Genomic DNA, 27,257 nt, shown 5'->3' on the forward strand with positions numbered 1-27,257 from the left:
AACCTTATTTAGTTTATTTAAACCGCAACCTGGATTGCATTACGACAAAATATTGACTTGGTAGTTCTGAGGAAGCCCGCAAGATGGAGAGAAGTAATTAATAAAGGCAAAATCGGACATCCACCCGTTCGTAGAAATTGCTACAAAGGAAACCCATACGGGTTCCTCGAAAGAAAAGCCTCAGAGTTGAAGAAAAATTCGTCCTGGTCTGGGACTCGAACCTGGGACCACCGCCTTTCCGAGGCAGCCGCTCTACCATCGGAGCTAACCATGCGGCTAGTAGATGGCCGGGCGAAGTCGAATTTGTCGAAAACACGAAGCAAAGGCAAGTGTTTGACGTGCTGGTTCTGCGGAAGCCCGCAAGGTGGAAAGAAGTAATTAATAAAGGAAAAATCGAATTTTTCTTCAACTCTGAGGCTTTTCTTTCGGGGAACCCGTATGGGTTTCCTTTGTAGCACATGCTACGAATGGGTGGATGCCTGATTTTCCCTTTATTAATTACTTCTCTCCGCCTTGCGGGCTTCCGCAGAACTACCACGTCAAACACTTGCCTTTGCTTCGTGTTGACAAATTGGACTTCGCCCGGCCATCTACTATCCGCATGGTTAGCTCATATGGTAGAGTGGCTGCCCCGGAAAGGCGGTAGTCCCCGGTTCGGGTCCCGGACCAGGACGAATTTTTCTTCAACTCTGAGGCTTTTCTTTCGAGGAACCCGTATGGGTTTCCTTTGTAGCAATTACTATGAACGGGTGGATGTCCGATTTTCCCTTTAATAATTACTTCTCTCCACCTTGCGGCCTTCCGCAGAACAACCACGTCAAACACTTGCCTTTGCTTCGTGTTGTCGACAAATTCGACTTCGCCCGGCCATCTACTAGTCGCATGGTTACTCATATGGTAGAGCGGCTGCCCCGCAAAGGCGGTAGTCCCCTGTTCGGGTCCCGGACCAGGAGGAACTTTTCTTCAACTCTGAGGCTTTTCTTTAGAGGAACCCGTATGGGTTTCCTTTGTAGCAACTGCTGCGAACGGGTGGATGTCCGATTTTCCCTTTATTAACGACAAACTACTGGTGAGCTGTTTTTCTCATAACCTTAGCGCTGGAAATATTTTTTCAATCGGCCAAATAATATAAATGTTCCTGTCTGTCTGAAAAATGAAAGCACGCCATTTCGCAGCTCTATCTACTTTCCTTAATTCGGCCGTTTGGTTACTACAGCATAAAGAGCTAAATAATTTCGCGTTAGTATTAGAGATGACACCAAGAATTTCACGGCTATAAAGCGGAAGCTGTGCTACTAATGCACAACCGCAACGCATCGTCTGCAAAGGAAGTTGCGTTGCAGGGTTACTTTTGTTAGTTCACGATGCATTTTTAAAGCATCATAATAAAGGTATGATCAAAAGACATAAAATTTTACCTCAAACTATATTTTAAAGCACAGATGTAGAACAGACGACAAGGACCATAATTTATTACTCAGTTGCACGAATAATTAAAAATACGAAATTGCAAGGCTAGTTATGTTTCATATTTTATCATGCACCATCTCGTACTTGCAGTGAATCACCTACCGTCCATCAGAATAGCTATAGCTGTCTTAAATACGCTTACAATGAAGATGTGTGAATGCAACAGTGCAATCATACTGAACAGTAAAATTGAAATGGTATCACATACTTATGAATAAGCGGAGATGGGTGATGTAGCCATATTGCAAAATTTGTTTCTGTTCTTTGACGGGGTGTTTTTTTTTTTGGCAGTCTTGTAATATCTTTCTTTTTTCTAAGGTTCGTTGCTTGTTTACAGTGCACCGTATCTAAAGCCTAATGCTGATAATGGTGTTCGGAAGCAAACATTAGCGTATGCTTGTGGCCCACGCACTTCACAAACGCAAATACCTAAATGGCTTACCATTGTTATTCTACACACTACAATAAGGCTACCTAAACGCGTAAAATAAGAGTCGTGATGACTTTAACTCCCTAAGGCCTAATTTCTTTTCCTGTGTCCATCTGCGCAGAGCTTCAACAATAGCTGAGAAGCAATAACCATTCTGGTCAGACCTCACCCATTCAGCTAGACATCTCTGAAGAAGAGGTTTCCTCACTTGTGCCTGCATCAGCCGCTGAGCCGGCATCCGCTGAGGTTTCTGTATCTGGCACAGCCGCCTCTTCAGTAGGGGCTGTAGACGGATCAGAGCTTGATGGCTGGTCCGATGTACTTGCATCAGTAGCTGCGTCAGCCAATGCGGGATCCGAAGCGGCTGCGTTCGCAGTATTCCGTCTATATTGCATCTACGTTAAACCTTTAATTGGCAGCTCAACACGAGCGTTTACCTAACAAAACCATCTGCAAAAGCTGGAGAAGACCAATTATTAGTACGTGTTTTTCAGTTTATCTTTGATAATCTGCCTCCGCAACGCTTGTATTCACAAAAATGTTTTGTGAGCAACACCAGATGCTATTGCTGTTGTTGTTCCTCAGTGTCTTGGCGCGATCAATTCTAGGAGATCGGCGATCAAGTGGGCGGTGCCAGGGTAAAAATGTTATGAATTTGGAGGAATATCAACTCAAGCATCACTGCTAACTATAATTAAATGAATTAAAATTTACGTGATGTAGCAATCAGCTTAAATGTATTTTCCCATTAGAGAATGTAAAGCTTTTATTGTATTTGCATGTCACAAAACATAAAACGTGAATTACAAAAGAAAAATGAATGAAAATAGTACACGTAAAATACTTTTCTTCTGACACAGCCGTTTGCAAAAAGCATCACAAACATTCCTGTAGATAAAGCTAGATCGGTAGCATCAAGTGAAGGTTTTTTTTGGGGGACCAAACCCACAGGCCTCATCATTCGCTTAGCGCGCGTGGTGGTTATATTCTTCTCAATGCGCACATCTTTTTTTCGTTTGTTTAGGCAAGCTCCTATTCTTGCTCTCCCTAAAGCTGCATCTTAGGAACATATGTTTACCCTGTCAAACCAAGTACGAAAACAAAATCTTGAACCACACATTTGCCTTCAACTGGTAGCGTAACAATATTTTGACCTACTGTGTCTGGCTCAGTTTCTGGACAAACATTTTCCTGTCTCGTATGCACTGTACTTGTGCAATATGACGAAGAAATCAGGCAATAAAAAAATTACAGGCCGATGCATTCTTCTCTTGCTAGATAAAGGGTTAAATAAAGTGCTTTGGTACAGAACAGACCGTTTTTATTTTTCTGTGACATGCGATCCCTTCCAATAATTAGCAAGTCGTTCCGTATACGTCAGATTACTAAGTTATAGATCACCGATGCTAAAAAGCTACTACAACATAAAATACCTTCGTGGGATCTTTCTAAAAGTGTTTCCAACCCAACTAATGCTCATTGAAAAAAGCTAAGCATCGCAGATTGAACACCATTATCTTACAATTGGCAGCGAAGTCCCAGCATGGCGCGAGTATGAATGTATACTCAAACGAGATCAAATATAAATGACATGTATTCGACTGCGCGCACCACCGGAAAAATTTTAATGATTTTTGTTTTTTGGTTTAAGGGCGGCACATTTCCAGTGGCTTATACCAAATGACACAAGTTGGCGTCGGATATGTTCATTGAATAAGCGGCACATAGCTAATTTCACATACACAGTAATTCAAGATTAATTAAAAGAGGTTTCTTGAAGAGCGACAAATAAGTATAAGCTGGTGTGAAACGGTTTCATTAATGACGGCTGACACCCGATCTCACATATCCGGGACCCGAGTTAGCCCGGTATTTGGATTCCAACCCGGTTCCCTCAGCAACTGCCCTATGCTCTAACCCTTTGACTACGGACAACTCAGTGTCCCAAGAGAGAGAGAGAGAGTGAGAGCAAGGACAGGAAAGGCAGAGAGGTCAACCAGACGAGCACCCGATTTGCTACCCTACACTGCTGGGGGGGAAAGGGTAATAGATAGAGGGAAAAGAGGAGAGAGTTAGCACTGGGTGCGTGTGGGAGGTTGCACAGGAACAATATAAACGATCTCTTAACCGGTGCACTTCAGGTGTTGTGCATGTGCACTAATCGCTTTTCGTGCCACCGAAAGTACTTGAAGTACCTTGAGAATGCTAATCGCACGAATACATTCCGTTCACTTCTTGAAGCAAGTACTAATTGCTCTATACATACATGTGGGATCGAGGATGCAATGACAGGTTGTCTAGTATAGAACAATAGACATAAGTTTCCTTGCGTAAAAACAATTTTGGCGGAAAAATTCCCTCTCAGCGCGATCTACATTTTTCTTACAAGAATTATTGGTGCAGAACTGGTTGGTTGGTATTGGTGCAAAATAGAATGAAAATTACACCAGTGCATTCAAAACTGCGAGGCCTGCAATCTTACGTAGAGCTAATAGCAATAGCAGAAACCAATACCTCGCGCGCCCAACTCATCAGAACTAATAAAGAATTCCCGTAAAATGAAAGTTTATAAATGATCTAGCGTACATCTTGGTGTTAATAAGTGAATAAAGTACGAGGTCATCAAATTTTAATAAAGTTGTACTAGCTGCCGTCGCGAAAAATACATTTAATCTCTTCAGGCAAAGTATCAAGATTTTTTTCACTGGCTCATATTTTTGCAATTTTTCTGCTATTTAAATGTTCCTTTGCATGGCCAAAAAATCTACCCGGAACTAAAGTGCGTATCATACGCTATATGCGTCTATGTTTGCTTATGAATTTGCAAATAGCCGTTTGTTTAAAAAATTGGGATTTGTTTACGCATATCTGGCTTAAACAAAGACTTGCCTAAGTTTTCTGCAAGAAAGAAAGTTTCATGCAGTACGGGGTTAAGCCGAAAGGCAAACTGCATAATAATTTAGTATAACAATTGTAAAGCTGAAGAGCCTAACATAAAGAAATATATTATTGGTTAGGACAAGCGTTTTAACCTGTTTATATTACCCGCCGTATCGCTAAGGAACCTGACGTTCCAAGCGAACACATCTGCTATAGATGAGAAGAAACAATGTCGAAAGAAAAAAAGTTGTGCATACCATCACTTGCCCCAAGACTGCAAGGGACGCTTAGTAGGCAGACAGCGAGCAATATTTCTGTGCAGCTCATGGTTACAGTGAACCTGTATGGCTAAATCAATCGAGAGAGAGCGATTTCTGTGCTACTGCTAATGCGCTTGTGTACCGCCTGCTGCAGGCACCTATTTATATAGAAATGAGAGGGCTCATGGTTACAGAGCATTCCCACATCCTCAGGTTACCCTGAAGCCACAGGTGCCTCTACAGACGCTAAGTCGACTGCCAGTTGGTTTTCAGAGTTTTGCCTCATCAAAATGTTTTTATTTAGGCAAGTGTGCACAAGTGCGGTGTGCGCCCAGTGATGAGTAGAAACGTTGGGTGATTTCACTCGCTTACGGCAATGCCTGAAACAGCAGTTCAAAAAGAGTCCGCTTTAATTTTTCAAGGAAAAATGCTGCAATAAATCCCAGTGCAGATCACAGCGAGTACTCGCGCGGTGAGCGCAACAGCTGTCGCGAGCTTCTCGGAGCGGTTATGACGCAAGTGGTAGTCAACCCAACATTATTGATCAACCTTTCCTCAATATCATCGTAGTGCTGAAGATGCGTAGCCTTCAAAGACCTGCCACATTCCACGTGATCGGGAAATCGCACATTAGCGTCGTCTTCATCTATGCAGACCCTCCTGCGTGGTGCAAGCATCTATGATGAAACTAGCAGCACTAACTTTATTGCGATAGCAATTACATGGACACTCCAGGCGCATTTCTGCCGTCACCGTGAGGTTCCGTATGACAATTAATGGCTCACACCCCCTTAATGCACGGCCCATGCCCACGCAGACGCGGCCTCCCAATTACGACGACAGAACAGGAGTGAATTCTACGCTGGAATGATGAGCTGCAACAAATCCAGCTGTGGGAGACACCGATGCTGGAGCCATTTCTGATTATATCTTCCTGCACAACGCAGCCAGCTGTGGAAGAAGGCGACGACGACGAACGCGCGAACAGTGCACTAGAGCACTTGCGCGGTTGGCGCAGAGAATTCAACGATCCTTTTTCAAAAAGTTGCACTAAATATTTTTTTTTCAAAAACATCTGTTCTTTACCTCTGCCTGGGACCTCTATTGGTCCCACGTCTGACAAAGGTAGTTGATTGGCGCGTTACAGGTCCCCGAGTCCACAGGGGTATGTGCCAATGAGCTTGGACCCTTTCTGTACTATCACCAGGATCGAACCACCATGATTTGTTTTTGTCAACATCTCGTACACCTTTTCTTCTAGTTGCCAGCCATAAACAGCTTCGCTGTAAAAACATTTCTACGACGCGTTTCTTACTTTGAACGGAGCTCGTATATAATTAGTCATCGCTTATTAGGATGGGCCACGTTTCCCAGTCGTCTTTTTTACCACAGAGACATACGAATGCTTTACGATATAAGCAGACGTAAGAACCCATTATAAGCGCTGGCTTGAGTGAATCGACACTTCTGATGTCACGTTCTTACATAATTTTTCGAAGAGATTGCTTCAGACGACACGCTTCAGTCGTCTGTTACTATAGATATCGAATGGTCATGCAATGTGCACCGACAGTCTAAAGGGAATATCACATTACATCACTATGCCTACGTCATTGTATTTTGTCTCATTTCCCTAATAATATATCGGTCTCCGCATACCACAGGAAACTTATACGGTGTCATCCGCCCTTCGAAAATGTGTAAAGTGAGCCCCCTGAGCTTTACCCTGGCGAGCTCTGTCCTGTCCAGTCGGTGGGTGGGCATTCCTCACCCTCCGTAAGCGACTGCCCACGCGGCTTCAAGCAAAAAAGAAAATAAAAATAAAATTTACATGAAACGAACAAAAAAAAACAAAAGGAGCAGAATTAGCAGCAGGGGTACATGCTAGTTACCTGCTATAACGTAATGAGGTAACGTCTTCACGGGAAGAGCTCAGCTACACCTCCCGAAAGCCGGCAGTGTATGGGGCCATCGGCCACCTGGAAACTCGGGCGAGTCCGCCACAGCTTTCCTTGGTGCAACCATGTGCCGTTTACCAGCAGGCAAGGTCATTCCCGGTGTAGATCCCTGCCAAATCACTCGTTTCGTTCCACGGCCAGCTACCGATGTAACTCTCGCCCGGTCTTACAAGGCGCATGTTTCATATATAAGGAATGCTGATATTGGAGCTACATGGTGTGAATATTTCCTTTCAAGTATGCCAAAAGTTCTGATACATAGTAACTTTACTGCCATAATATAAGCCTATATTCAGGAAGCTAGGAGCGCTATGACGTAAAGCTATTCCAAACTTTTCTATTCCAATTCTGCAATCAGCCTTCCGCTATTGGTCAAAAACTTTTTTGAACCACCCGGATCTCTCCGGTCTCGCAAGCGACGTCACGTAAACCGCGGTAGCTCCCCATCTGATATGATGTGTACGCACTGATTATGAATGACTGGACCCAACAAAATAAAAATAGTTATTTCTGATTCGACGCCTTTTCACCATTAGTCCTCGGTTATTGGTCAAAGATTTTCTAAATACACCCACTTCACCTGCCTGTCATGCGACGTAACAAAACCGCGAAACCTCAGGGCGCCAAAGTGACGTGTACGCGTTAAAGATGCATTAATATGCCGAACAAAACTGGAGTTTTTTTCTTTATAGCCGCAGGCTGCCCCATTCCAGAAGGAATAAAAGATGGCTGCCGCCGATCGCTTGGGCTATGGCTACTTGCACCAGCCGGAGAGCATGGGCTTATTTGCGTACAATAAACATTTTCGCGTGGCCGTGTAACGTTAACGAGCACTTTTGGCATGTTTATGACCTCGCTCTGCCAACTCTTCTGTGCTGAGGATCCGTTTTAGCGGCATTCTTAACCTTCCGTTGCATGCCGCCGCAATTTTCCACCAGCCACGTCAAGCCAAGTAAGGGAAAGCGCACCAATCGCAGACGCCGGCACCACCCTCTTCATCCAGTAATCGATCTTAAGCGTAGTGGCTCGGCCCCACGGAATCCCTCTCAACTTGAACGTGCTCCTCGCTCCTTGTCAGCCAATTAAGTAAGACCAGCCGCTCAGCGTAGGCAATGTTATTCGTTTTTAAAGTAAACAAAAGTGACCTCCTAAAAATGAGGAGAGTGTTTGATTGGTCTCTTCATAAAACCCTTCGGGCCACCGCTCGACGATTGCGCCGGCAGTTACGCAAATTTGACGTCAGGAGGTTGGAATATAAACATATTGGAATAGTTCTGCGTTATAGGGCTCCAGAAGTGCCAACTGCTGACGCTACGCCCAACCACATTGTCACCTCCCCCGTCCCCCAGTCCTGGTATGCAGAAATACAATTTATAAATGTTCGTTTAACTAAAGACATTTGCACTTCCCCGTCTACGCTTCCCCCGCTCCTCTTAAAGCAAAATATTTTTTTTGTAATACGGGGTTTTACGTGCCAAAACCACTTTCTGATTATGAGGGACGCCGTAGTGGAGGGCTCCGAAAATTTCGCCCACTTGGGGTTCTTTAACGTGCACCTAAATCTAAGTACACGGGTGTTTTCGCATTTCGCCCTCATCGAAATGCGGCCGCCGTGGCCTAAAGCAAAATATTTGTCAAACACATAAGGACGCTAAAATATTTTATTTATTCCGGGATGTTACGTATCCAAACAGTGATATTATTCTAAGGCACCCCGTTGTGGAGGATTCCGGAAAACATTGTGACCACCTGGGGTTCATTACCTTTGGCGACTGTATGGTAGGCGGACGATTTTGCTTTTCACTGCCATCGACATGTGACCGCAGTGCTCAGGATTTCATCCCGTGTCTTCGGGCTTAGCAGCGCAGCGCCGAAACAACTACGCGAACACGGCAGTTGTGGCAGAAATATAGACGATATTTTTTGTTTACATGTTTTATTGGCAGGAACGGTGTGTTGTGATAAAGAGGGCCGGCTGTACTGTAGCTTGCGGAGGTTATTTCGACTCGCCTGAAAAAGATGAAACGACACGGGTGATATAAGGTTTGTTTATGCATTCTGCATATTTTTTACTCACTTTCCCAACCAAGCTAAACTATTCGCTACAAAATTATGTGCCTGTCGGGCAATAAACATGTAAAAAACATAAGCAACAACTTCGACTTTTAAGATACGCGTTACTAATAGAATATTGCGGGTCTACAATTCGCTCAGTCTTTACTTTGCCATGTCTATTGAACTTGCCATAAAGAGGCCAAGAAAGTAAACCTGGCTGAAGGACCACATGTCTTCACTCTACTTTATTCATGAAACAATCTTGATAATTTTATGAGCACTTCTTGTGGGGTCACTAAACGTCCAAAGAAAGACAGCTTTAGTTCGACATATATGCAAAACCTCGACATGTTGCGATACATTTAAATTAAAAATGGAATTAAGCAATCACAAACAGTTATCATAATGAAAATACGATTACACTGTACCGGCATCGTTAAATTATTGCATCAATTCAGGCTCAAATCAAGCTAGTCAAATTGATTACTTTATTTTCCCACTTTGGTTCCTTGTCATATATTATATAACATTCGCAGGAAATTTCATATGTCTTTATAGCACACGTTCAATTAGTCCTGCAATGTTTTCACTGCCGTGCTTCATACTTACAGATTTGAGTTACGGGTTTGCTTAGAATGCTGCCACCAGGAACTTGTTCAAGAACGATGGACAGGGTTCTCGCGACATCACACAAAAGGTTGCTGACTGTCTGGTCTGGTGGAGTGGTGAGCAAGTCCTTGACGATGCACTGGTATGTATAAAATAACAGGAAGTAGGAAAAGACATCAGGTTTCTCTTTATTCCTTATTTCGCGTAGTTATATTCATGCGCATTGGGCACGTCATGCAACAAAAGTGACATGTTTGCCCGAAAGACGAAGCGTAAAATACATTAGAAAATAAAAGAACAGCTATACGAAGTAAGGATAGTAGTTTTATCGGCTGTATAAACTTGTAAACATAGGCATACTAACTAAATTAACAAGCATGGCGTCACGTGCGCACAAGAAAACATGATCACATATCGCTCAATCATCGTGAAAAATCTGTCAATACACTGAATAGAGGAATCGGGGCTTCAGCAGTGAGCGAATTGACCTTCCTGCCGCGTCTCACATCAACGCCAACTAAGCCAGGAAAACACATCGTGCGGCAGACTCTGTTCCCGCCGCAGATGCCTTTCAAGATACAGCGGCTCCTCCCCCCTACCATCCCAAATAAGACTTGCGCGCGACGGAAGACGGCGCGCTTGCTCCCCGCTTCCTTCCCTTGCGTGCGCGAGATTGAACCACGATCACTGGCTCACCCTCGCACGCTTTCACTCGCACATACAGCACACGGCGCGTGGCGAGGATTTTATCGCGCTTGGACTATATAAGGAACCGCACGGCGACGGCGGCACCAAGGCAGAAATGCACCTGGAGTATCCATATAATTGTTGTCGCAATAAGTACACCTTCAATAATTTTCACACCTCAAGCTGAAATTAAGCGTCTATCTGGCGTCCAGCTGCGTGAAAGTCAGCGAAAGTACTCGCAATAAGCGTTCGCGCATGTTCCAAAATCCTGATCATTCTAGTTACTATAGCTTTGCTGTCAATAACTTCCGCAGTTTGTATGTTTTAAAGTTCACATTTCGTTATCTTTCATGCGTAGACATTTGGTGCAAGAGGATAATACCCGAGCAAAGAGTACCTTGTGTTCGTCGGCAAGTAAATGCAGACTTAATTTAGGCCTGAGCCAGACAGATTATGAGTATTTTTCTTTTTGTCTACATACAGTCGACCACCCACAGCACCATTACATTCTACCGTTTATCACCGCTTCATGTGGTGTTATTGAACGTTCACTCAATGTATGCGCTTTTGAAGTAGCTGCGTCAAAGAGAGAGAACATGATCGCATTGTCTAATTTGTTTCATTTTTTTCCGCAATATGAGTGCAGAAAAATGATTATGCCAAGATAAACTAAAGAGCTCTCTTTTCCTAACCCTTCGTGGAAGATCAAAAAATGTTATCTATACATATTCATATTTCATATAAGATACATCCGTTACGAGACACTGGACACTTAAAGACATGCCTTGGAGTTGAGACCAAAAAATGCACATTTATGTATTAGATCAATTTATGTGCTGATGGGTAGCCGACGGAGTGGTAAAAAACACTCTGTAATGGTATTCCATCCGTCCGCACTTACCCCAACTGTCTTGACGAGGGATTCTACAATGGAAACCTGAAAACGCAAAAGGGTTAATTAGAAAAGCTCAAGCAAAATTCTTTGTACACGGTATTGTGCACTGACTCTGTAGGAAGCTATAGAATAACTACTAATATTGGATGTCGCAGTCAACAGTCTTGACAGTTGACACCAATGTTATCTATCTACGATGGAAGTCTGAAAACGGAAAAAGACGTTCAGAAAAGAGCAAGCAAAAGTTACTGTGCACGCTGTTCTTCACTGACTGTGTCGGAAGCTATAAAATAATTACTAATATTAGATGTCGCACTCAACAGTTTTGATAGTTAACGTCAATGTTATCTATCTACAATGGAAGTCTGAAAATTGAAAAAGGACAGTTAGAAAAGCGCGAGCGAAATTCACTCTACATGCTGTTCTGCACAGACTCAGTGGGAAGCCATCGACTAATCACTAATATTGGAAGCTTCAGTCACCTGTCTTGGTAACTGACACCAATGCTATCTACACCATGGCGTTGTCACAGACGAGATGATAATCTGTGGAGTGCTTTTGGGTCCGGGGAATGCATCCGCGCTGCTTATTTGTAGTTTCCGGTATCATTTACTTGTCGGTAGTCAATAAGTTTATGTTTGTTTTTTATAAGACAGTAGTGCGAAGCCACGTGCAGATAAGAAAAAGCATTTTCTTATGAAGCAGTGTACTCGTTCCAAAGAAGCAGACCCTTAATAGAGTTGGCGTTCACTCAGGGTAATTATGTGGGGTATATTTTAATAGATATAATTATATGTCACAAAAACGTTGACATTAAGAGCCTGTACTTTGCCAGTCAAAAGCATTTCGGTAGCACCACTAATCACTATGCGTGCATTTACTTAAGAAACAATGTAGGATCGATTTACGAAGCCCATGGTAACAGAAAAACAGTACTCACGTCAATTGTCGTTCCGTTTTTGCAAAGCTTGAGTGTGTCATCGACGCACTGTAAAAAAGAAAGAGCACATTAACCTAATTAGCGGAAAATACGGGGAGAACTTATGCAGCCTCACATGTGACCAGCAGTGCTCCTCAACGAAGTATTGTAATATCAATCCTATGATATCGTTAAATAAAATGCAGCCACGTTGTAGCGTATACTTAACTATACATTTAAACATGCAGATTGCACAAAGCCCCTTAAAGCAAACGTAATGGAATATCAACTCCCCAATATCACTTAATTTCAAATAATATTTGACCTCCTGGCTGTCCATGCACTTATATCTTGCCATGGTATAGCAGGTGAGAAGAATGCAGCCGATGGCAAGACCAAACACAGGAATTGAGGACCCCACTACCATCTAAAGTTTATTTTTAGCGGAAAAGAACATCGATTTGTATGTATACAGAAAAGTGGGCGAATGTGCATCTTAAATACAAACAGTGCTAACATAGCGAGATGCCCTCCGGTCTAGAATCAATGTTCCTGCAACCATAGCAAATTAATGCCACATTTATCACCATAACTTTTTAATTCAAAATGCCTCCAGCGCTTCTCTGGCGGCGTCATCCTTACTCCTGTCCAGAATTTGTATCTTTTGGAATCACGGCTCCCTTTCGTATAAATATTCATTTCTGATCAAAGCAACTTGAGTTGCTGCATGCGTTTGTTCATATCTGTTTTGTTGTTCCGGTCCGCATTCCCCGCGCCAGTTAATTTGAGATATTTAAGCAATATATATTCAGCAACAGCGGGCTTTTCTCGCTACCGTGCCTTTATTCTATTTCAAAATGACCTCGGAAGTGATTACGTTATACATTCATCGTGCTTGTAAATTAGTAATGCAAGTGATTGTGTATGGAAGTGATTCAAGCATGTCGTTGGTAGCAGATTTTGTGCAAACTTACACTGCGTTGATCTAGACCCTTCCTCGCTTCGTCTCAGAAGAGAAAGAAAACCCTGAATAGCTTTTAGAATACCGCGAGTTCGTATTTATCTTGCATGCACCGTCAAACTTCCAACCGAACATGCAATGCCACAACTTCGTCTTTTTGTTTGCTTAGGCGAATAAAGGAGGGTTGCACGACAAAGTGCCTGCTGACGCTCTTACTTTCTCAATTTAAATTAATTTTATGCATTCAGAATTTCAACCCCCAGAGTATAAAAGCACATAATCTGCTTCCATGTTAGTAACATACGATACGGTAATAGCAGGCGACTTCGAAAACAATTGCATCTTTGAACTGTCTTCGGGTCGAAGCTTATAATCAAAGATCATCCGGCTTTAACGGCTTTTTTTTTTCACTTATGTCAACAATGCCGTTTTCTCACACAAAAATTATTTGCGCAAAACAGTCAAGCACACTCAACAGTTAACAACCGTAAATGAACCCAATCTTTGATAATTTGACGCTAATAAACTGTTTATATTTTATGTATAGTATTTGGTGTAAATATAGCTGCTTAAAAATTACGGAAGCAACCACTGAAGGTACAGATACGAGGTCACTGTCTCATTGCTATCCCAAGCTGTGAACTTCCTTGCGATGTCTGCAATATTGTTTTAATAATTTGCGATAAGGAATATTCCCAGCAAGCACGTTAGGGCTATGTATGGCTTTTATTGTAATAATTGCGGGTTATAACAGAAATGTTTTGTATATGTCGCGCACTTTGCTTTTACCTTCTAAGTTTCAGTGATATTTGCCGAGAAAGAATTTTTTTTATTGTGTTCATATTTCACTGCAATACTCCACTGTTTCTCATAAATATGAGAAAACAGCTCAACTTACTTTTCCAAGGCTGTTAGGAACGGTAATTTTTATTTCTCCGTAGCAAACGTCGTCCTTGATTTCTTGACTTGCAAGCAGAGAAAACATGTCCAATCCGTTCAATGCCGTGCCCACTGAAAAGGGAAAAAAGTATGCCTAAGCGCTGCACAGAAGAAGCGCATAAAAAATATAAGCTAGCGTAAGCAGCAGAAACCGCAGAAGCACCTACTGACACCGGTCGCTAAATGTTATAAGGATAAGTTAGTAGCTAAGCTGGCACCGAATGTAATATAACCACATGAACTTCTCGCAACTAGTGGTAACGCTATGGCAAGCAATGTTGACTGCTTCGAGATTTGGTCTCTTGACTATTTGGCAAGTGCAGGAATCTTTCTGCTGCTAACAAACAACCGCACGGCTGCGAAGCTAGTCTCCTTATGCGAAACACTGAAACTATGTTATCCAGAGCTAGGACAAATGCACACGTGGAGAAGAAAACGTCGAAGCAGTTATTTCTCTTTCTTTTTCACTCTCTTTGTGCACTCTAGAAATATTTAACCCCTTAAGGGTGTTTCCTTGTCCCACGGGTGACACTCCTACGGTTAGAGCTTTCAAAATTATTTAGAAGACGACAACGGAGCTCTTACTAGACGTGCGATGAGAAAGACGCCGTTGTAAACTATGTAATCATTCCAACAGCGTTGGGCGCACAGAGTTATCCGATAGGAAAACTTGACACAGATAGATTGGAAGCTTTATTTAATGCTCTTTTTGTGTCACCTGTCACAGGTGTCGTAATTCTTACTTGCAAGAAAAATCCGTCAAATAAGGTATTATTATTGGTTCCCACCAAAAATTTTATCTTATCTTCTCAACGTGAGTGTGCTACCAAGGGGACAACCGAGCACCCTTTATACACGTATAAAGGTGTAAAAATGTTAGGTTATGTGTATTCTGTGTTTTCGTTCTGGCGAACAGCTTTTGCGTCCACCACCCTAAGTCTACTGAAAAGAGCTCACCACGCCATCCTAGTTACCCGTTTTTTTTTTTTTTTGCCGCTTCTCTTTTCCCCGTATTTTTTCCTCGTTGCGACTTCTGGGCTAGATCGTTCATAAATAATGCGCACAACAGACAAAAACAAGAAGGGATACAGACTAACCTAAATTTAGGCTAAGGTTCTTCTAGTTACAGTAATCAATTTAGCCTTGTTTAAACATATACACAATTAGGCAGGACATGTGTACCATGGGAAAAGGGCGCCACAATGTGTTCAAGATGACTGCGTCACAGCAACCTGGTGTGCCAGAAATCCCGGCGAAGCCAAACAAAGAAACTGCCTTTACTGCTACTCCAAACTGATATAATAAAGTGTCCGTCACGTATTACCGCGCCTAAGTCCGCGGCTTTATCACTTATTTCCCAAAGATGTCGCACGCCATCTCTCGAAACATAGGTTGATTCGCCGGCACAAGATTTCGTGAACGGCCGAACAAGTTCATTCTCGTCGGGGGTTCAGTAATACCTGAGGCCTTATACCATAATACTATTGCAGTCAATTTTGATTATAAACTACTCAGGTCAAATTTACATAACCACCCATGTTAGCACCGAGGGCTGACCCTCAGCGTTCTTTGAACCGCCCACTCAAACGCTGTCCCCGTCTATAGGAGGTCAGTTTGCTTTAAAGCGAATAGCATCCACTCCTTCGGCGTCTTTTTTCTGATCTAATTAGCTGACTAGAAGAGGTGAGGAGCACGCAGAAGTGAATAGCCTTTTTGTTCGGTCGAGCTAGCAGAGAAAAAGTAGATAACCGGATGAGGAGGGTGGCTCCGGTGTCTTGGACTGACTCGCTTCCCCTGGCTTATCTTATCACGGTGGCGTATAACAAAAAGTTAAAAATGGTGCGAAAACGGATCCTTATGGAAGAAGAGTTCGAAGAGCGATGTTGTACACTTACACGCCCAGGAATAACATGACCTCTCCCTCCCAAATAAGGTATTCGTGCCTTACGCCCCGTAAGATATATCGTTTTTGTAACGAATACTCGAGTTTATTTGCTTGCTAGTCGCGGCTCCTAGCTTAATAATGGTATGGACACCATCAACAAACCAGAGCAAACGTGATCAGTGCGGCGACAAACTCAAAATATGCTGTTACAACAACTTCTGAGCCACGAGTCAGAAGTGCCACATAGCCTAGAAAGGCATATTGTACCATAATGAACCTTATTTGCCCCAGTCTTTTACTTATAACAGTCCTCTCACATATGAAGTCAGTACATGGACAATTAGGCAGTTCTTATGTCGAAAGTTGAAATATGGCGTTCTTAAGTAAAAGCGCATTTTTGTGTATTTCGAGTGCGCACTGTGCAACAGGTTGCGCTTTCAGTTTCCTGCCCTGGGTGCGACCATTGTAGCATTCCTTTCAGAAAGACCTCGTCCGTTGATTCTCGAAATAACCGTACCTTTTCAAATTGCAATAATATCTCTTTAGACAACTACTTTTCATTGTAAATTCGTTATAAAATCTTATTTACGCTCGCAGGCATGACACCCTCCGAAAGTCAGTCCGAGCTGTTACCCGCAATGTCTCGTCGTTCGTACTTGGCTCAGACATATGTCAATGAGTGGAATAGAGCATGAATCAGGGCAATGAGAGGTTAACGAGGAAGCGCTGTCTATTTCCTTTTCTTCGTGTTGTCCCATGTGATGTTACTCTAACTTCAACGTGTACCCACCGATCCAAGTTGGTATTTTACTGTTGATATTTTCAATTGTAGGCGTAGTTGCCAATATTAGACAAATTTATGTTAATACCGTTTCGCATCGGGCACATGTCCCAGCACTTACAATATGTCTATATTGATGTGCCAGTAGGTTTTTTTTTTAGAAAGAGGCAAACATATTTTTTTACTTACAGCTTGGCACCAGTTTGCCGAGAAGGGCAACCAGCAGATCTTTCACGGTTACTAGGGCTTTGACTACACTCAAGTTCCTAAGGACGCCACTCACGGTGCACTGAAAAAAAAATGTTCTGTCCTTAAACACGTTGAAGCGTGCTATTTGAAAATAAAGTGAGCATGCCTGGTGACGAATACACAACTATGACGCTCCCTTCATTTCTTCATCCTCATCAGACAAGTGATCGAGTTTCGAGGATGGCTGTTGTAACGGCCATTCGCATCATGTATTACTACTATTTAATGACAACCATACCTGTTCTTCTGCTGTCGCTCTATAAAGAGAAAACTATCGCCGGGCAGTGTGAGAAGTAGTTACGCTATACATCTCAGCAAAAAGCTGGAAGTTCGACTGCGGCAACTGGCAGCAGCACTCAGTTAGGGGTGGAACAATGGAACGCTGGTATATATATATATATATATATATATATATATATATATATATATATATATATATATACGCAGGAAAGAGACGACGAACTTTTTGGGAGATCTACTTTTACTTAACGTTTTCGGCTGGTGGACCAGCCTTCGTCAGAGTACAGTTCGTCGTCTCTTTCCTGCGTATGTTACGTCGGGTCCTGCGTGCTGAACTTTGAAGAAAACCCATATATATATATATATATATATATATATATATATATATATATATATACGTGCCCTCGGAAAAAAGACAATGCTAGGTCTAACTTATGTCGAATACCTGGACTACCACTCTCCATTGTAGCTTCTTGCGTTAAATGCTGCGAAATATTGCAATCTTGAGATCCCTGCCTCGTATTCTTATGCGCATGTTTTTTTTTCTAAATAGCTGCGATTCTCACCATTCATTCTTCTTGTTACAGCAGTGGTCGCTACAACCTAAATTTGGTAGAAAACTGGTAGCATTCACAGTTGAATTCATTAAATTGAATCAGACTTACGTTTGCCAAAGATAGGACGCCTTCCACGAGAGTCTGTAAAAGCAAGTTTCAAGATGAAAAATGTATACAATAGGAAAAGCGAATGTTAAGGAGAAACCTTTTATAGTTGTAACTGTAACAATTTACAATCAATCAAGCAATGCGTCATGCGTACGTACTGTCTTTCCTTTGCAGAGGTTGAGGTTATCTCCAAGGCACTGCAATAAACGATATCAATGTGACTCAACCTTTGAGCACCACGAAATCGCAACATGTTTAGCTGTGTAGCACCTGCTAATAGATCATAGGTGAGTTGTTAAATGTGGACAGAAGTTGCGTTAAGACGGGTCAAAAAAGAAGAACGCTCGTGGTCGGGCCCACTCACTGTTTCAAGAGATTGTCATGAATGTATACACAGCTTCTAAGTTGAGGAGGCGCCCTCGACTCGTAAAACACAAGAGCCTAGGCAAATATTTAGTAATAGGTCACTTATCTAAAGTGTGCTGTCTACCCATGAAGAAGCGTCCATCATATGGACTCGTTTTTGCGCCAGATGTGCTATAATAATGTTCGGGAAGCACGATTTCTTAACTGCGCGCAGATGTGTGTGCCTTACTAGAATCGGGCATTGCGCTGAGACCTGATTAGTGGGTGTGTTGCTTCGGGTAGGAAGCCCATAAAGCGAATTCTACTTTCACATACTGAGCATTATTCCAAGTTACTTTCTATTGCACTGTGCGTGGTAGTAATATTTCAAAATCCATTTAGACAGTCTTCGCGTATGTGGCTGCCTCTTTATTTTGCTGTGCGCGAAATCCATATGGTTGAGATTTCGGCAGTGATGTCACATTTGATATTATTTGAAAGCATATTTAAATAGAAAGCTGAGTATTCGGACGACTTTATATTTTTCGTGGCATCTCTTTTGCTCTCAATTCATTTCATGAACCAACTTCTAATTCTGCACAATTCCTGTAGAAACTATTTATTCCGATGTCCATGTCAAGTACCGCATTATTTGCATTTTAAAACGTAACAACGAGCTCGGACAAGTGTTGCCATAAGGAGACATTCTTTTCATCTCACCTGATCAATCTGCAGAATGTTTGGCAGTGTGATTTCAATACAGGTGTCCTCGTTGTATCCATTTTCTTTCCCTTCATGAGCTTCTTCCGTTGCGTTTTCGCCTGCAGATGTTACATAATCATTGAGGAATTCTGACTACGGCGTGTTGTCTCGTACGCAAGAAGTGATCTAAAGAGGATATTAGGACTTATTGACGTGCTTGCACACCCGAAAGGAGGATTATAGATTGTGTCCTTCGAAAAATATTTTTTTTTGCGATTATGCTACCACAAATATTTCGTTTCAAAACACATTTGTGAACTTGCATGTCGTTTCCTCCAAATAGCATAGAAATTAAAATAAATTATGTGGTTTTACGGGCCAGAACCACTATATGATTATGAGGCTCGCCGCAGTGAGACACTCGAAAGTAATTTAGGAAAAGTTGGGCTTCTTTACTGTGCACCTAATTCTAAGTACACGTGTGCTTTTGCCTTTCACCCCCATCGAAATGCAGCAGCCGTGGCGGGGATTTGATCCCGTGGCCTCATGCTTAGCAGTCCGACACCACAGCCACTAAGCAACCACGGCGAGTTCCAAATAGCATGACCGACTAAGCACTAGAATTGCTCCCTAAGTGGCGCCAAGATCACCTCCACGTTCTAAAAATAGGCTAGACTTTATAGTTATTTCACTCAGCTTCTTTTATAAAGCTACAAACTTGTAAAAACAGTCTTTTTCTTTTGCTTTTTACAATCGAGGTTGTTGCTTTATAGATTTTGAACATTCACCGAAAGACCCAAAGAAAAAGAGCAGGGTCTTTACATCAACAAAGTTTTCAGCCAGTACTCGCGAGGTCGAACCCCATGATGACCTGTGATGTCTCTCTCAATTACTCAAAGTAAAATCAAAACGAAAACTTTGAGTAACAGCCAGGAAGAATTTCGCACAACTATTCTGGTTAACTGAAGCTGGAAAATGTATCCCTCGTGCATTTTAGGCCCTACGTTTACAAATGAAAATTTAACGCGACTCCTCAAAAACATTGGTCTTGCTTATAAAAAGAACATTATCGCCTTAAGCAACGGATATTCACTAGGATATGTTTCTGATGCATTTACTAAAGTAGTCAAATTGCGTGCTTTACAATTTTTTTTCAAGAAAAACATTTCCCTGGGTTATTTGTTCTCGCGTCAAGATGGCAAAGTCAAGAAAGATATTTTAAATTAAATTTCACTAAACCTTAATCCTTTAGTTTACACAAAAGCCGACATTGTTAACAATATTTTAAAGAAGGTACATCGCGTTTTATAATCATCTTTAAAGTTCTTTTACCAAAGTGCAAAGCCAAAGCGACAGAGGAAGACGGTTACAAATGAATCACTTCATATTTAATCTAAAGTTAGTATAAGGAAATTGAAAATTGGCATTACTAATTATGCGGACATTTCAGATTTTTTTTTACCTGGTAAAAGCTAACAACAAATCCTTCATATTCTCTGTGTGCCTACAGTCCCACATTAAGCTTCTCAGGCTGCCATTGAGATTAAAAGCGTAATGGCGAAATGATGTTCTCATAGCCGCACGCCATCCCGATAAAGTCGTATGTGCGCGCCCATCACCTATTGACACAAAGATGTGGGGCTCCCGCACCTCAGGACGGCGCGCGCAAAGGTCGGTGCCACGAAATACGATGAAGTGCGTAAGTTGCACGCTCTTCTCCTGGCCCGCAATTAAAGAGAAACATCTATTTTGTAAGACTCCGTCTTCAATCTACGTTACACGATAACATGCAACCATCCACCCTCAACCCTCTCTAACTTCAAATTTCTGGTCACATTTGACTAGCAAATAAACAGTAATACCCGAGTGAACATTTTCGCATGTTTGATATAGCGCCTATGATAGAAGAAAATGAAGAGTGCAGAAATTTTCCCACCAGCCGTTAATTATCTCCCACAGTACCACATCAAAGGACCCCAACATTCTTCTCATCGATTCTTGTGCGTTGGCTAAAGACCCGCGCAAATCTCCCAAGCGTTTTGCTGCAAAACTTTTTCCTGATGTGCCTCTTTCTGCGAAAATACAAGTGGCATGGGTAGTATTGCATATATTCTTTTAGATGTATTCGCGGGTTGCATATGTGAGTCCACGAGTTTCAGGGGGGGTTCACGTGTATAAGTCACAAGACAGCTGCATTTAGCTTCTCCGAGCCGCGAAAGAACTAGCGAATGCACAACTGGACTACTGCGATTTTGTAACTTGTCTGACGAACGCCACCTGTGCAAAAACGACCGAGTGCTTCATGTTCAAGGTGAGCTGCATTTTGAGCCATGAGGATGAGATCAGTTGCTACAACGAAATCATTGGGGAGACGGCAGGTGTTGTGCAGTGACGCCGTCCTCCGTAAACTATGACTGCGTTGGTAGCGACTATCAATGACAGCGTTTCTGCCTTTGTAATAGACTTAATATCGCGAGCTTATGATAATTGTTTTCATGTAAAATCGATCGAACATTGTTGCACACCACTGAATGGGCGCATGCTGGAATGTTACGCTCCGGGCACAGCCGGGATGGTTCCATGGCTAATGGCTTCCGTTGCTCAGCATGAGCTGCCAGGTTTCATCCTCAACCTTGATGCGTGAACGTTTTTGCACAATGATATGAAATATTGCGAAAACTACAATTCAGTTCCTGTTTCCCGGCTTTTCTTTCCCTTTTCTGTCTTTATTTTTTATTTCGCACTTTTCAAATCGCCCCAGCAATGTCTATTCTTCCTTTTTCTGAATAAAACTGGACACGTTGAATTGAACATAACTGCTCACTCGTGTCGATGATTTTCCGTTTTGGTTATGTGCACTCAGTAGAACCAACAGTGCTACCCCTTATTCTTCCTCCACTATGACAATGAAAGGCGAATTGTCATTTTTGCTTTCTTCGTTTGAACACTGAATACCCTCGCCTTATTCTTTACGTACCGGCTCATTCTCCTCCTCCCTCCCAACGAGGCTGGTTGAGAGCGAACTACGACTATATAAACATTCATTGGGAACGCAGTTGCCAACAAAACGAAGACCAGAGCTATTGTCCCAGATACTCGCTATAGCTACATTCTTCGTTCTACCGCTTGACCACTTCAAGGCCCTGTCTTCGTGTGAACTTCTATTTTATTTGTCCATATGCATGCTCCTCATGAAAATAATGAATTTTTTGAGGTAAGGGCTATGTGCGTCCTCTTCTGTCCTTGGTTTGTGTTGCGGCTAGCAATACGCCTTCATTCTGGAGTCGACTGGTACTTCTCCTGTTTAGCCTTCAAGTTTGAAACCTTTAGCACTAATAATTTATTAATTCAAATTTTTAGTATTTATTCATATACGTGATTTTACGTAGGTGCACAGGACTTTTTGGTTAGTTAATGTGATGACCTTATGTAATGACTTGTGTATTATAAACCTCAACCCACATTCTCTGTTATTTAAAACGATTCCACAACTGATAATATTGACATTCATGCTTGTTTATCTTTATACGGTGACCGCACTTCACCGCCTAACAAATGTTCAAAGTTATCGCTCAGCACGAGACGCACCTTTCTTTATTGGAAGCTTCTCCAATGTTACCGATAGTTCTATCTGGTGTACGCGCTGTCCCCGAGCCTCGTGTCAGCAAAATCTGCGCGCTACTGGAACACTGATGTCAATTCTAGAATCTACGTGATCACCAGCGATTAACCTGGATGGTTCATTGAGCCACTTATAAATAGCCGACGCATGTGATGCGCACGTCAGCTTACGACAATCGCCCACTGTGCTCTTCGCTATAGTTTTTTATCTGAGCACATGTACGCTGACTAGTTGATATCGAAATACACACATTTGCTACTGAGGTTTTCGCATTCACTACAATCTGGCAATATACCAATTAGGAGGCACTAATCCTCATACGGTGCCGAATGGTCATATGCCTCTACATGTTTGCTATACTCGATAAGTCCTTTGATGCTTTAGATAACTTGTGACAGTTGCTCGAGCAGCCCCTCTTTGTTAGCTAAGATATGGTTCGCGTTTTCAATGGTGGACGTGAACCTTCGAGCGAGGTCACATGTTGAATGTCGCTAGGTCTAGTAAAAGATCGCATAGCCCAATTTTCTAGTTCAGACATCTAGAAAGGGCAGTTATCAACACCAATTCAGGCATTGCGCTGCAGAAGAAGCGCCCGTGAACATTTTAGAAAACTGTTTCCACAGCGGCCATAATCTTTCCCAAGGAAAGCGCCAAAAGAAAGCCCATTTAGGGTACAAGGAAAGCAGACACAATGAGCGCAATGTTATTCACTGCTTTTTTTGGGGGCAGATCTATCCGAAACGTTACGTTAGAAAAAATTGGCTGTCAGAATAAAAAGGTACATATGAGCAACATACGCTTTCGGAATGACGCTGACCCTGAGAAAAGGTTTATTGGCGGCTCCTAATGTAAAGGCACAGCAACCGGGAACGGCGAAGCAGCCCGAAAACACTGTCCAAACGGACGCCAGCAATCAACAGCGCGAGGCGAGACGAGCCGCGCGTTGGCGATGCGGCTGTGCCGCGAGGCGCGTCTTCTTCTTCACAACCCGTTCAACAACGCTGCAGGTGATTGCAACAAATGACTGATGACCTTACTGGCAAAGCCGCGCAATGATTAGAAATTACTGCTCGCAAGGATAAAGTTTATTATTCTGTTCACAAAAATTGAGTTCGTGACTGGTTTTCAGCCTCCATTTAGTGCAGTGGAACATTGATCTAGCCAGACCTTGTAGTCTTGTAGCTTCTTGTTATCCTTTAAGAAGACGCGCAGTCATGAGATTTCGCAAGTACTAGTATGGGGATAAAACATGGAGGAGAACAAATAAGCCTCCTAAAGCTAAGACCACGTGACGTGTGGTGAGAAAAAAAAACACGGACCTGCGTGGTACGCGTAGGCCAGTCATAGCGTAAGCTGGATGAACGGCTACATAGGAGCTCCATTTTCGGCAGCAGGTACTACAGGGTCTTCGCGGCGAAATCTATTCGCGTCGTTTTCACGAGACGGACCTGCACCGGCCGGCCAGTGTCGACAGCAAGCTACGGCTTCGCTGTGGGTTCGCTGCTAGTTGACCTGCTCTCTCCACAACAGTCTGCAGAACCCGATGTTGTCTGGTTGCAGCCGCGGGCGTAGCTCTACGAACGGCTTCTTCAGCAGCGGTTCGTACCTTGCGAGGAGGCGCCATAACGTGTGCCACAACTTGCCGCGGTACGTTGCTGTCGATGACGGTGATAATGATGCGTTATTGCATTCCACTTCAAAACGGGGTGGTGGCAAAGAGCCACCCAGCGTGCTTGAGTTAACTAGGCGCAGGTACGCGCGGTATGCAAACGGTATGTGCAACTTCTACATGTCGGGACACCCGGTAAAATATCACAGAACGGCAATCCAAAACTTGTACGTATCGATGCTGTGCGGTGCGCATGTCACATCGCGTGTCAAATGGCACGATAGATGCTAATGATGAAGATGATGATGAATTATTGGCATTCCCTTTGAAGTGGGACAGTGACAAGTAGACACCTAGGCTGCTTTAATTAATCAGGTATGCCATATAGCTTGTTCATTACATAAATATTTATACGTCTACGTAACCTTCTTTTTCTTCCTCAAGACTTCCTGATCTACCTTGTACCGCTACCTATGCAACTGCTCCATCATGTGCCTCTTGGTGTAATAATATGCAACTACAATGGCAAAGGGCCCACGTATAGACGCAGGACAGCGCGCATCTCACACCTCAACGCAAGTGGCACGATACTATGATAATGATGCTGATGCTTTATTGGCATTCTCTTTGAAATGCAGCAGGGATATAGTCACCTAGCCAGCTTGATTTCTTCATGTACATAATGTATATTGTAGCTTTGTTATATACATCTCCGTAAACTGTCTTTCCTTGCCGGAACCTTTCTAATTGCCTCGTAACACTACCTGTGCAACTGCTCAAGGCAAGATGTAGTTAAGTAATAATATGCACCTGCAATGGAAAATATGCACGCATCAAGGCTGCGCGGCGAGCATGCGACATGGCGTGTCTCCTTGCTGATAAGGACGCGCTTACAGGGCATCTTTCCGCTTTATGCTAGGGATCGCTGGCATGGTTCAGCGGTATAGCAGCTGACTCCAAAGCAGCGGACGATGGCTCGATCTCGGTGGGAACTGGGTCATACTTTTTCTCATTCCCGGCGATAGCTTCTACAGACGCCGGACACCGGCGTTAGTGGACATATCGTCAACCGAAACGGCCCATGGAATGAGCCCAGAACAGTTTACGCTGTAAGATTACTGGCGTAGTATCAAGGAAACAAAAACCTATGGCTCTCGATCAGACAGCCAGCGGGTGCGCTGATGTTCTAGTTGAGCATACGATGAATAAGTTCAGTTCACTGCTTCATGTACCCCATATAGCGGATAACAGAATAGGTGCTATTAGAAAAAAAAACCCTGTCGATGACGGCAAAGGGTTTGCGGTGCGATGATGTTAGAAAATTTTCAGGCATTGAATGCAGTCAGCTGTGACAAGACAAGGGTAATGGGAGATTGCTGGCAGATGCTTCTCTCCTGCACCTAGTACGACAGAAGGATAACGATAATAAGGATGATTTTCCGTTGGATAGATTTCAGCGTGTACAAGCGAGTGCCGCTAAAATGGGCACTAATAGCTTGAGATTCCAGTAAACACAGGAAGAGTCACTCGCAATGGAAGCACTATTATTTTAATGTGAAAATGAGGATTCTTGTGGAAATAATAAATAAATTACGAAAGCAGGTTTTTAGAATCTTCTTAACCGTAGCCTTGTTAGTGAGGAAACGGACATTCTGAGTGAATAAATCGGGAATCAACTACGGGAGACAATGCTGGAAGCAAGCATTAGTACATACCTTCAGCAGCCCGAAGGCTGCACGGGGCACTCAGGAGACAGAACAGAAGGAAAATTTGAGCGAAGTTCATGGCTTGCTTAAGCCTATATAGGGGATAACGAGCAATTTCTCTAGTGAGACTGCTAATGCTTCTGCGTAACCTCTGCTGCTTGCGCCTATTTATAGTGAACTGAGCAGGCGCATAATCACCGAGTGCTACGATATCCTCCAAGGGCCTGAAAGCCACACGCGTCCCCACAGTCGCTGTGCCCACTGCCATTTTATTATCAGTGCTTTGCGTCACCTAGACCTTCTTATCTATATACAAGTACTCAGCGTGGATATGTTTAATGCTCGGTAAAACGCAGGGCCATTTCACTCGCCTATTGCTATGCAGGAGGCCTCCACTCAACCAAGAGCTGATGTAAATTTCGTGAAAAAAAAAACACGACTAGATATCCCTCTAGAGATCGATGGTAGGACTCATATGGTTGTCACAGTATTGTTGTCGCATGCTCCAATAAGAGCCGGTGGCGCAAGTGGCAGCCGCACAATTATTACTCGTCATCCTTCCATTAAGGTTGCAAAGCCGTTTCGTGTAGTTGGGACGCTGCAGGAAATGTAACGCCAGCCTGCGTGGAAATGTACACGTTCTAAGGAAGTCATGCACGAGTGCTGCGCTGTTCTTTGTTACACTTTTTTGTAGCGTTCGCCCATTTCCCGCTGAAACAGACGCATTGGCTTCTGCGTTCGTATTCATCTCAGTTGGGATAGAGCAGAATAAAAAGAAAAGTTAAGAGGCGTTTTACAGCATTAAAGTCTTGTTTAAGCTCTTATTCATGAAAAGTGAAAAACGCAGCCGCGAGAAACGTTTGCTCAAATGCCAACAATGCAAAAAGAATAAATCGAATGTACTAATTTGTTAAAATTTAATATTATAGGGTTTAACGTGTCAAAACCACTTCCTGATTATTAGGCACACCGTAGTAAAGGACTCCAGAAATTTCGATCACCTGGGGTTCTTTAACGTGCACCTCAATATAAGTACACGGGTGTTTTCGCCCCCATCGAAACGCGGTCACCGCGGCCGCGATTCGATCCCGCGACCTCATATTCAGCAGCCCAACACCATAGCCACTGCGCAACCACGGCATGATTGCTATTTTGTGTTTACACTGTTATAAAGTAAAGGCGAGAAGAAAGCAACCTGAAACGAACTATTGCCATTCAGTCCACAGTCACATTCTTGCCCTTGATGGACACTTAAAATACCTTACAATGTTGAAAGAAGTATATGCAAAGTTTTTTTTTCTGCGAGGCGTACCAGTCTGTACCATACCGCAGTTCGTAATTATTCCTATAACGGAACAGCAATATGCTTATGGCATGCGACCGTCGGCCA

The 27,257-nt window shown here is 43.0% G+C and overlaps 2 protein-coding genes across 2 annotated transcripts in view; both read right to left on the reverse strand.

Moving 5' to 3' along the window:
- Positions 1–2,295, reverse strand: part of LOC142591418 (uncharacterized) — a 35,416-nt gene extending 33,121 nt beyond the window's left edge. The window contains exon 1 of the mRNA XM_075703745.1: positions 2,109–2,295. Coding sequence (XP_075559860.1) covers positions 2,109–2,295 — 187 coding nt within the window. The remainder of the gene's footprint in view (positions 1–2,108) is intronic.
- A 6,623-nt stretch (positions 2,296–8,918) lies between these two features.
- On the reverse strand, positions 8,919–26,039 carry LOC142591419 (uncharacterized). The gene is made up of 10 exons (XM_075703746.1): positions 25,877–26,039; positions 18,949–19,049; positions 18,042–18,080; positions 17,884–17,916; positions 16,919–17,018; positions 14,023–14,135; positions 12,185–12,232; positions 11,251–11,286; positions 9,663–9,801; positions 8,919–9,008 (listed from the first exon to the last, which is right to left on the reverse strand). Exons 1-10 carry the CDS (start codon positions 25,944–25,946, stop codon positions 8,995–8,997), a joined length of 693 nt encoding a protein of 230 aa, XP_075559861.1. The 5' UTR covers positions 25,947–26,039; the 3' UTR covers positions 8,919–8,994.
- Between the last annotated feature and the right edge of the window lie 1,218 nt (positions 26,040–27,257).

The sequence above is a fragment of the Dermacentor variabilis genome, chromosome 8 (assembly GCF_050947875.1).
Source record: "Dermacentor variabilis isolate Ectoservices chromosome 8, ASM5094787v1, whole genome shotgun sequence".
NCBI classification, from domain to species: domain Eukaryota; kingdom Metazoa; phylum Arthropoda; class Arachnida; order Ixodida; family Ixodidae; genus Dermacentor; species Dermacentor variabilis.

Bases quoted from the DNA above. Each gene is read 5' to 3' on its own strand.
- LOC142591419 (XM_075703746.1), bottom strand. From the start codon at position 25,946: ATGAACTTCGCTCAAATTTTCCTTCTGTTCTGTCTCCTGAGTGCCCCG. The intron at 12,233-14,022 runs GTAAGTTGAGCT...TCTTTTTTACAG, and splicing joins TTCCTAACAGCCTTGGAAAA to TGCGTCGATGACACACTCAA. The intron at 11,287-12,184 runs GTGAGTACTGTT...TTGCGTTTTCAG, and splicing joins AAAACGGAACGACAATTGAC to GTTTCCATTGTAGAATCCCT.